Below are 11,613 nucleotides of genomic sequence, written 5' to 3' on the forward strand. Positions count from 1 at the left end.
CAAGGCCCCGCCTCCCGGCGTAAGGGGCGGGGCTCCCACTCTGCCGCCTTAGGCGCCGCTCCCTCGCCCCCTCGCTCTCAAGCGAGGCCCGCCTCCCAACGCGAGAGGGGCCGGGCTCTCACGGTGCGTCCTCAGGCCCCGCCCCCATGCGTCCGCCGTCTTCCCGTCTCTAGGCCCCGCCTCTCGACGCAAGGGCGGGGCTTGCGCGAGGACGCCTGCGGCCCCGCCCCCGCGCCTCGGCCCTCTTCCCGGCCGGGGCCACGCCCCCTCGGCGTGAGGGGCGGAGCTCCCAGTGCGCGGCCAGCGCGCCCAGCGGCTTCCGAGGCGGCCGTTGGCCGTGCCCGCGGCTTGGGTGGTTGTCTTGGAGAAGCAAGATGGCGGCGACGGCGGCGACGGTGGTGGCCGAGGAGGACACGGAGCTGCGGGACCTGCTGGTGCAGACCCTGGAGAACAGCGGCGTCCTGAATCGCATCAAGGTGCGGCGGGCGGCCGCGCGGGCCCGGGGTCAGCCGGCGTCGCCCGCCGCGCGCAGGCGCCGGCCAGGACGGCCTGCAGCGACCCGGGGGGCCCGGCGGGCGGGCGGGCGGGCGGCCTGAGGGGCGCGGCGGGGCGGCGGCGGGGGCGGGAGGGTCCCGGGGCCGACGCCGGCCGACGCCGACGCTCCGCGGCCGCGCCGCCTCGCGCGCGCCTGCGCCTGGGCCTGCGCCTGCGCAGTGCGCCTCTGGTGGCCCTTGCCCTGAAGCCGCCTTTCTTGCCTTCTTCCCTTCAAGGCGGAGCTCCGGGCAGCGGTGTTCTTAGCCCTGGAGGAGCAGGAAAAGGTAGAGGTATGTACGGACTGGTTCAGCTTCGTGGAGGGGTGGGGGGTGCTCACCGGTGCCCAGTCTCCAGCCCGCCCCCCATCCTATCAGCCTCTCCCCCCCCCATGACACACGCGTCTCCGCTGCCCCCGCTCGGGTGGCCCTCCACTCGGGTGGCCCTCCGCACGGGCCCCTCGGTTTCGCCACACTTGCCCGGTAAGCTGGATCCCCGGTGCCCGCCCCCCCCCCCCCCGTACCCCAGCCGCCTAGAAGCAGGCAGGTGGGAGGGAACTGTGGCTTGGACTCCCTCATCCCTGAAGAGCGCAGGGAAAGCAGGTGGAGGTGGGGCTCCGGGGCAGCGGGCTAGCATGAGCCCCTGACTGAGTTCAAGCCCCAGTACTGCCCGAACCAACGCCACCCTCAGCTCGTGCTCTCCCCCCCCCCCCCCGCGTAGGCATCCGCCTTTCCTCTAGGTCCCGCAACACCGTTTGTGGGAGAGGCTGCCTTTCTCACGCCGTGCCTCTGTCCCCCTCGTCGAGTGTCCGATGGCTGAGGTTTGGGTGTCCTCCCGACCTTCCCTTCCCCTGGACTGGAGGCCTCTCTGTGCTAGAACCAGGCTGTGTTTGTTGTGACAGCTCTGTAGTAAACTTTGAGGGCTGGAATGCGGCCCCCCCAGCACGGCTTCTTTGCCTCACATTTGCTTGGGCTATTGGGGGGCCTTTTGTAGTTCGGTGTGAATTTTTGGAATGTTTTCCCCTAGCTTAGTGAAGATGGTATTTGATTTTGATGGGTGTTGCATTGACTTTGTAGATCACCTTCGGCAGCATAGCCATCCCCAGGACTTAATTCTCCCATTCCATGAACATCGGAGGTATTTTCAATGCGTAGAGACTTCTTCCATTTCCTTCTTTATAGTTTTATAGTTTTTGCTATATAGAGGTCTTTCAATTCCTTGGTTAGGTTGATTCATACACGCACGGGATAGTGGGGGAGAGAAGTTATTGCAAATGGAATTTCCTGATTTCCCTCTCTGTTCGCATATTGTTGATACAGAGAAAAACTACTGAATTTTGTGTTTTGATTTTGTATCCTCCTACTTTGCCAAAGTTATTTATTAGCTCTAGAAGCTTGGGAGTGGAGTCTTTTGGAGTTTCTAGAGTCCTTTAGGTGTAGAATTATATAATCTACAAATAGGGACAGTGTGGCTTCTTGTAAATGTCTGACTGCTGCCCATTACTATACATGTGCAATTAAAAATGGCTTAGACTCAATAAAATTCCCCACAGTGTGGGGCTGGGACTGTAGCTTAGAGATAGAGTGCTTGCCTAGCGTGCATGAAGCCCTGGATTCGATTCCTCCGTGCCACATACACGGAAAAAGCTGGCAGTGGCGCTGTGGCCCAAATGGTAGAGTGCTAGCCTTGAGCAAAAGAAGCTCAGGGACAGTGCTCAGGCCCTGAGCACAAGCCCCAGGACTGGCAAAAAAAAAATTAAAAGAGTGTGCATTCTTTTTAGTCTGACCTCTTATCCAGCATAAAGCATTTGAAATTCATTCATGTTGAGTATCTTGTGTTTATCTTGAGTTCAGCATTAATGGATTATTCCATTGTCTATTGAATAGATAAATGGCTACTATATTAGCCTTGTTCTAAGCAGCAGTTAACAGGCTTGATGTATAAGGATATTTTTCTATATGCATATCTACAATTAAAAAATAAGCAGGCCCGTGGCCAGATGAAGTTACCTCACATGCCACTATCTCAACTGGGAACTGGAAGTTTATCTGTTCTAAATGGTAGCTAGAACTAAGATGTTTAAGAAAACCTAAGTTCATGGCAGGGTGCTTGCCTGGTTTGTATGAGATCCCAGGTTCTATCACCAGCACTGCAAAAACAAACAGAACAAATAACAAATCTTCATATATGGTTTACTTTATTAACCTTGAGAAATAATAACACAAAATAAGTCTTGTGTAAAATAATTTTATTAAATAATTAAACTTTGGGGGAGGGGGGAAATGAGGGAGAAGGTAACAAATTGTACAAGAAATGTACGCACTGCCATACATATGAAACTGTAACCCCTCTGTACATCACTTTGACAATAAATAATTATATAAAAAGTTAAACTTTATTGTATATTTTGTAGTTATTTCTAGGCTAAATATGTGACAGAAGTATCTTTATTTTTTTTTAACAGAACAAAACTCCTTTAGTCAATGAGAGCCTGAAAAAGTTTTTGAATACGAAAGATGGTAAGATGGTCTGCTTACTATTGTTTATCTGCCACTAAGTTTTCAGAACTTGTCACTGGTTTGGGAGAATTTTAATTACTTTTCCGAAGTCGGAGACTTTTTTGGGGGGGCTTGAACTTGAACTCAGGACCTGGGCACTGTCCCCGAGCTTCTTTTGCTCAAGACTAGCACTCTACTACTTGAGCCACAGTACCACTTCTGCTTTTTCTGTTTATGTGGTACTGAGGAATTGAACCCAGGGCTTCATGAATGCTAGGCAAGCACTCTACCACTAAGCCACATTCCCAGCCAAGTCTGAGATTTTTTTTTTTTGGTTGGTTGTGGAGTTTGAACTCTGGGCCTGGGTACTGTCCCTGAGCTCTTCAGTTCAAGGCTAGCAGTCTACCACTTGAGATAAGAGTCTCATGAACTTTTCTGCCTGGCTGGCTTTGAACTGTGATCCTCATCCCAGCCTTCTGAGTAGCTAGGAGTACAGATGTGAGCCACAGGGCCTGGCAACTCTTGAGATTTTTACAAATCACTTTAAAACAATATTTCACTTTATGACAGTTAACTTGCTTTTATTAAGTTTTTTTGTCATAGGAAGTTTTGGATTTAAAGCCAACTTTACCCAAAACTCCAGTTTTACTACAAGAAGTGCAGCTGTGAAGTCCATTTATAAAATACTACATTGTCTTAAAGTTAGTGCCAGACAGTTGCTTATCCTAATGACCAAATGGAGAGATTGATGTTTTTGTTACATAATTGTATTATTCAGAGTGAAGAGATTTGTAGTTAGAAACTCTGTTCCCGTTGATTCACAGTGCTAATTAAAAAGTCAAAGTTCTTAAACATTTGTTTATGCTTCTTTTTTCTCTGTCTTTGCAGGACGCTTAGTGGCTAGTCTTGTTGCAGAATTTCTTCAGTTTTTTAACCTTGACTTTACCTTGGCTGTTTTTCACCCTGAAACCAGCACAGTAAGAGTAATGATGTCTTTCTTTCTTTTTTTTTTTTAACATTTCATGCAACATATACACATGAGTTAATATTAAGCTGAAAGCTAATGGAACTTGACAACCTTGCTGACTTGCAGATTATTGTTTTTATTTCTTTGGAGCTATCTGAAATCAGCGTAAGGATTGCCACTTCCTGTTCCTCAGGAAGGAGAGTGAACTGTGGTGGAGCTCGTTCTGTTAGAGTGATCCACTGCAGCTGCTAATACTGACTGAGTTCTGTAAAAACTGGACATTAAGATAAAGGCAGCCTTGTTGAGTGTAGATATTTCTTTAAGCTCCTACATTTTTTTGTGGTTGGTTGTGGGGCTTGAACTCTGGGCCTGGGCCTGGGCACTGTCCCTGACCTCTTCAGCTCAAGGCTAGCACTCTACTACTTGAGCCACAGCACCACTTCCGGTTTTCTGGTGGTTCATTGGAGATAAGAGTCCACAGACTTTTCTTCCCCAGCTGGCTTTGAACTGCGATCTTCAGATCTCAGCCTCCTGAGTAGCTAGGATGACAGGAATGAGCCACTGGCTCCTGGCTAAAATATTCTTCTTAATCTCTGAATGTACTTTTGCTATATTTTTTATATTGTAATCTTCTTTTCTAGTTCCAAGGTTTTGAAGGTCGAGAGAATTTAGCCCGAGACTTAGGTATCATTGAAGCTGAAGGAACTGTGGGTGGACCCTTGCTATTAGAAGTGATTAGACGCTCTCAGCACAAAGAGAAAGGGATTGCTGGTGGGGAGGTGAGTGCAGTCCTGAGTAGCATTTTCTGTTTAGAACCTATATCATGAATCAAGGTTTGCACCGAAAGAAAGTATTCCTTAAGAACAAAATGAAATGCACTGTGGTTGATTGTGTAAATGTATATGTTAAAGAAACTTGAAATGTTCACATTATGATACTTTTGCGTGCCTGTTTTGGTTGTTGGTGCGCAGAGCATTGGGTGTAGGAGTTAGGGTGTTTGGACCAAGTCACGGCTCCTCACTTCCCAGCTGTTGACCTTGGACATGGGACCCGACCTCCCCACTGCCTCATTTGTAAAGAAGGGTGGGAAGACTCCCGCCTGTCAGTGCTGTGATACCTGCGTGCGTGAGTTAGCGTGTGGAAGTGTGAAACGTGGTACTGGCCGTGGAAAACATTCAGTAATGGCTCGTTAGTTTTATTAGTCAAATATAGAAGTCTGACTTTATAGATCATTTTTGGGATTTTAAAAAAGATTTAAAAAATAAGCTATTGCCAATCTGTTAAAGACACTATTTCCTAGTGTCTTTCCTCCAGTAGGCTTGTGTTTGTCTGTGTGTTGGTCATAGGGTTTGAACTCGGTGCCTGGGCGCTGTCCCTGAGCTTTTGTGTTCAAGCCTAGCACTCTACCATTGGAGTCACAGCTCCACTGGCAGTTGTTTGGTGGTTAGAGACAAGGTCTGATGGACTCACTTGCCTGAGCAGTCTTGGACCACGATTCTCAGGTTGTAGCCTCCTGAGTAACTATGATTACAGGTATGAGCCACTGGCACCTGGCTTTCAAGGATTTTTGGAGGTAGGGTCTCATTGTAGCCTTGAACTTGTGATTCTCTAGCCACCAGAGTGCTGACATGTGCTGCTGTGTCTAGGTCAAATGTCTACTTTCTCAAGTAGGAGTCTACTTATGTGTAACTCACCTTTTCTTGTGTGGAAGATGAGCAGTCCTACCACTCTCTACACGTATTATCTTTATATGACATTACCCTGTCTTACAGACAGGTCACTTGCTGTGCTAGTATTTGGTTAAGTGTGCTTTTAGTCACAGGAATATATCCCTAAGGATGATAGAAGGTTGAAGGCAATATGCTGTTTCATTTGGAGAGTCTCATTGTATTTTCTGTTGGAATCTTTGAGTATCAGTAATGCTTGTCTGAGTAGTAATTGCATTTTAGGTGTGGTCATTAGATTCTGTGAGTCATATATGATTAAAAAAAGTCCTGGGCTGGGGATATAGCCTAGTGGCAAGAGTGCCTGCCTCGGATACACGAGGCCCTAGGTTCGATTCCCCAGCACCACATATACAGAAAACGGCCAGAAGCGGCGCTGTGGCTCAAGTGGCGGAGTGCTAGCCTTGAGCGGGAAGAAGCCAGGGACAGTGCTCAGGCCCTGAGTCCAAGGCCCAGGACTGGCAAAAAAAAAAAAAAAAAAAATCCTATGTCCTCAAAGAACTCTTTAAAATCAAGATATATTCACATAAGGACCGCAACCTTTAAATAAAGATTTAAGATCATACAATACATGATTATTTGCAACTATTCATGACTGTCTTAGGGCCTTGTATAGGTATTTAACCATTTGAACCACACCCACAGTCATTTTTGCTTTAGTTTTTTTTCTTTTAAGTTCTCACATGTCTACTCAGGCCAGCCTAGTTCATGATCTTCCTTCTACATCCTTCACAGCTGGGAGGGTAGGCACACTTCACCACACCCAGCTCCTGGAGATGGGGTCTTGTGAACTTTTTGTCTGGGCTGGTCTTAGCTGAGATCCTCTGGATCTTTGCTCCTAGGTAGCTTGGATTTCGGGGGTGAGCCTGTGCCTGGCACAATTGTTTTAGTTAAAAATACAGTGTTTTGTGGCAAAGTTGGGTGTAATGTAGAGTGTTGATTACGGTGCAAGGATGAAGAATGGTGTTCAGGGAAGGCAGAGGAGCCTGGCCAGGTCTGGGGTGGGAGGGAGCCAGCTGCCAGTCTGTCTGTGCATTATAACTTCTTCCATTATTCATTGGTTTCTTAACAAGTACTTGTTGTACTAGGCACTAGGGTGTAAAATACCCCAGTCTCCTGGGGCCAGTAGTCTGCAGTTAGGTGGTGAATACCGGCTCAGTTTCGGCTCTCCGGCCTCTCTTCTCCTTCCCCCTGCCCTTGTGTTTTCTTTCTGAGTTGCTCCCTGGCTATCCTCATTGCAGCGGTGGTTGCACATGTTTTTCTAGCTGGTTCTGTTTCCCTTCTTCCACTCCCTAGTGAGTGGCGTGAGCTCTGGAGCCTGGCTTCTGGGATGCGTGCCATATCCTCTGTGTCGCTTCTGCCTGCCCCTCCTGCTTGATTCTTTAGATCCTCCCTCTGAAGAGTGGGCTGAAGGGTGCTGCAGTCGGAGCTGTCAGCTGTCGGCTTGGCAGGGAGACCGGAAGTATCAATGATGGCTGTCCGTCAAACATGATTATATATGAATAACTCCTATCCCAGGTCAGAATTTCAGCTGTTGACTCATACCTCAGCATCCTGTGTGGAGAAAACTTGACAAAAACAAATCCCTACCCCGCAGACAAGCTTGAATCCACGTGTTTTTCCTCTATGTAGACTCTGCTCCTGGGGGCTCATACCCCTGGAGTGGTATCTGGCATGTGCCTAGACAAAGACACTGCTAGTAGGAAATCATTTGTGCCTACGGGCGGGCAAAGGGCTATGGAGGAGTAATTGCCAGAGGGGTGGGCTGTGGCCTCAGACAAGCTCAAGATAAGCTTTGCAGTGTAATTAGGAAGCCGCAGAACTCCTTGCTGACTGTCTTACCCTGACTATCATAGCTCTGACTATCATGACTCTGTCCCATAGACCAAGTATAGCACCTTACACCTGCAAAGAAAAAAAAGGCTTTGCTCCTCCTCTAATTTCAAAGCTATTAAGTTCCCACATTTTATCTTAATAAAGATAACTATATTTGGATATTTTGTTTAGTACAGTATGTGCATAAATATTACAGCATTTATAATGAGGAACTTAGAACTTAAAGTATTTGTTTTACCCTTCCATAGTTTAATTTTGTTATAATGAAGCAAAAATGACATAAGCATTGTTAACTTCTCACTTTGGAGTACATGTAGGAAAAATAACTGGATTACCCTGGGGACTAAGTTACTGGTGCTCCTCGCCAAAGCTACATTTTTTTTACCTGCTTGAGAATCACATTGTTGTGCCCACTGTGCCTTAATGCCTTTGATGGTTTTATTAAATTGTCCCCAGCTGAATAATAAAAGCGCTTACTGCTTTCTGAGCTATCAGTAAGCCAGTCTCATATGTACTAGCACTTTTAGTGTCCATGTCTTCATCCCTGTTGAGCAATGCTATTTCCTCCCTCTCACCTTTCAGTTTCTTCACTATAGGAATTATCTTTAAAACGCAGCTCTTCACGTTTCCTTTCCTTATTACAAATTGCTGTGATTTTGTAGTGGTGACGCATGGGTCTCCAGAGTCTTTGCCCTTCACGTAAGATCTGAAATGATGGTGCTTCTCTGTCTGCTTGTGTAACCTTAAGAGGACTTTCTGTGAAGTGTAGAACCTCAAGCTGGTTGAGAATTTTGTCTGGAATGCTCTGGAATGGAAGCGATGAAGATTTCTGAAGTATGGGGGTTTGGGAATATGCAGATTCATGAGGTCAACAACCCAACATCCCTCATGCACAATTCTGAATCCTTGGAATTTCCACACCAGATAAGTTCAGCCAGTACTCAAGCCAGACAGACGTTGGTCCTTGAAGTGACTGTGCCTACTTGCTTTTCTCTTACTTCCTGTCTTGAATTCTCTGAAGTGATAGATCTTCTCCTTCTGCATTAGAATTTTGTCTATTTAGCTGACTCTTGTTCTTCCTGGTCTTACTTCTGGCTACTGGTATGTAACTTAGAACCTTTTTTGCCAAATTGTAAATCATCTGTGCTGGTCTTGGCTGTGCTGCTAGGTCCTGAGTCTGTGGGCTCTGAAACGCTGTGATTTTTTAGCAAATGCTTATTTCCATTTCAGAAGATAAAGTTAGGAAGACTAGAGGAGACTAGGAGAAGTGAAACCTGTAAGAAAGCAAATCCAGACAATATGGTATCAGGAAGACTTGAAGGAAGGGGACAGAAAAGACTTGGTCTTAAGGAAGAGTCACTGGAAATTGGTAAATTAGCATCTTGGCAGGAGAAGCTGCGTGGGAGGAGAGCCCGAGGGAGGCTAGTCTGGGAGAAAGCAGTGCTCTCCTTAGAATACCGAGATTCAGGGGGAGCGGCACATTCTCATGTTCAAAAGACAGCAGTGCTGCTCTAAAGAATTCCTTTAGCAAAATAGACATTTAATATGCATATGGAGACAATAGGTACGTTTTAAGAAGTGATTACTATTTAGAAATATTTTGTTGAATGAGGGAGTGATGGGTGAACGTGATCAAGGTCCACTGGATGCAGATATGAACAGATCACAGTGCAGTCACCTTGTGTGACTGACTGACGCTAAAAACATGAAGAAGCTACTTGTTAAAGCTCCTCACAACAAAAAAACTACAAAAGAAAAGATCCTAAATTATAATTCTGGGGACTCAGAAGGATAAGGCAGGGAGGTCAGGTTGTAAGCTAGCCTGGACTACATAACAAAACCTGTCTCGGGGAGAAAAAAAAGAAGGGGGGCTGGTATAAAAGAGAAAGAGAAAACTGCCCACTTGAGGGAGGTCAAGTTTGTTATGAGAGAGTTTCTTTTGCTCTTTGAAATTTTTTTTTTTTTTTTGGCCAGTCCTGGGCCTTGGACTCAGGGCCTGAGCACTGTCCCTGGCTTCTTCCCGCTCAAGGCTAGCACTCCGCCACTTGAGCCACAGCGCTGCTTCTGGCCGTTTTCTGTATATGTGGTGCTGGGGAATCGAACCTAGGGCCTCGTGTATCCGAGGCAGGCACTCTTGCCACTAGGCTATATCCCCAGCCCTTTGAAATTTTTTTTCCTGACATAAAATGAGGGAGGAAAGCACAGGAAGATGAGAGAAAGTTGATGTTGAGAATCATTCATCCTAGTCTGAAAGGAAGGGGCAGGGCAGTAGGAATCAGTGTTGTACTGGTTGCTTGTTGAAGTGACTTTGCATGCAGGGCCTTGTGCATGGATAGAATCTAGGTATGGTTACTTTTGTAAAGTTAGGAGGTTCTCAGAAGGGTATTTACATTAATGAGTATCTAAACAAATGTTACTATTAGTGCTAAAATTCCATTGAGATATAATTAAAATTCCCATGTTTTAGTTTTAAGTGTGTTTTCATTTGAACTTTGATTTTTAGGGTGCCTTGGAGCTATCTGATGTACATTCTCCATCAAAGTCACCAGAAGGAAAAACAAACTCAAACACAATCCCAAGTAAGGTGAGTCAGCGCTGACGGAAAGTCATGTCTGCCCTGGGACTCCCAGGGCTCTGCTTTTTTGTATCAAGTTTTGCTCTTCTTGTGACAAGTGCTCTGTAGTTTCTTGAAGATGCTTTTTCCCCTTTGATTAAGTGCTTTCAAAAGTTCTTTTGTTTCATTGGTAGTATTGTTTTTTATGTCTCAGAAAAAATACATTTTAAATATCAGAGTTGAAGAATATTTTAATTCATTTGGTTCTTTGAATATTTTTTACTTCATTAACAAGGAGGTTTCCTTCGTTCTCATATGCTCCTTGCTCAAGGACAGTAGGCTTCAGATATAAAATTGTTGTGTTGGATACTGTGGACTTCTGATGGATGGCCAGCCAGATTTGGAGTTGTAAGTTACAGTGGTTACTTATATTAATGCACTTATTTTGATAGGACTTACAGGAGAATGTATTGTGGTTACTTTTGGGAGTGTGTTTATGTGTGATATATGCATGTGTCTTTGCGTCCATGGGTGGGGGGGAGTGCGTACATGTGTGTGTTTTATGAATTGTTAAAGGTAAGACCTACTTTGAGGCACGGCATAAAGGTGAAAGCAATTGAACACCTGCATTAAAGATCAAAGACATCTGTTAATATTAGAAGACCAGATAGAAAGATGACCTTCAGGAAGTTTTCTGTCTTCTGGTGAATGAATTGCTAGTACTAACTGGTCCTGTAACAGAATGGATTGAGACATATCCTAATCTACTCAGGCTGCTGTAATAAAGTACTGCATACTGGCTTGTTGGTCACTGGCAGATGGCTATTATAGTTCTGCAGGGAAGGCCGTGGTGAGGGCCAGCCGGATTCCTGGTTCCTGGGTCCTGGGGGCCGCCTCCTGTGTGTCCTCAGATGGTGGAGGAGACATTGGAGCTCTCTGGGGTTTCCTGAATAAGGGCACCAGTCCCTTTCATGAGTGTGCTGCCTGTGTGACCTTATCACCTCCCACAGGTCCCACTTCCTAATGCCATTCGTTATCTAAGAGGGTGTGACTTCAGCCCGGTGTGTTTTGGAGGACACACACAGGCAGTCTGTCACAGGTCCGAATTGCATTTGGTGGCTTTACCTTTGATTTCTACTTCACGGGAATAGGTGAGGTACCGAGTGCAGTCCAGAGGTGAGGCTTGTGTGGGTCTGGGACAGTGCACTGACTTTTAGATACAGGGTACATCTTTGCAAACCAGGTGAAATTCCAGAGCTTAGTAATTATACCTCCAGATTTCTTTCTTTCTTAAAATGTTGTAAGCGCTCCTGTTGTTCAGTGATCTCTTCCGTCTCCTTTACTCCTGTCACAGAGAGGGATGGATGGACTTGAGCGTGCTGCCCCCTTTGAGGTGTTCACTCAGCTTTTATAGTTGAGAAGATCGTTTTCTAGAAGTTTCTTCTTTGATGCTTATGAGAGTCTATAGCCTTGATAGAGTAGTCCTGAGTCCATTAAAAAAAT

General features: G+C 46.1%; 1 protein-coding gene across 3 annotated transcripts; it reads left to right on the forward strand.

The window, feature by feature from the left end:
* The first annotated feature begins 299 nt into the window (after positions 1–299).
* LOC125357489 (centrosomal protein 43-like) lies at positions 300–10,237 on the forward strand. 3 transcript variants are annotated; one of them, XM_048354427.1, is made up of 6 exons: positions 300–476; positions 771–824; positions 2,996–3,050; positions 3,918–4,012; positions 4,638–4,775; positions 10,060–10,237. In XM_048354427.1, the coding sequence occupies exons 1-6, from the start codon at positions 375–377 to the stop codon at positions 10,153–10,155; spliced, it is 540 nt and encodes a 179-aa protein (XP_048210384.1). In that variant the 5' UTR covers positions 300–374; the 3' UTR covers positions 10,156–10,237. The 3 variants fall into 3 exon arrangements, with proteins under 3 accessions (XP_048210384.1, XP_048210386.1, XP_048210385.1); XM_048354428.1 differs by having other exon boundaries at positions 309–476; positions 3,918–4,006; XM_048354429.1 differs by lacking the exon at positions 771–824.
* The last annotated feature ends 1,376 nt before the right edge of the window (positions 10,238–11,613 follow it).

This window comes from Perognathus longimembris, chromosome 9 (assembly GCF_023159225.1).
Source record: "Perognathus longimembris pacificus isolate PPM17 chromosome 9, ASM2315922v1, whole genome shotgun sequence".
Taxonomy (NCBI): Eukaryota; Metazoa; Chordata; class Mammalia; order Rodentia; family Heteromyidae; genus Perognathus; species Perognathus longimembris.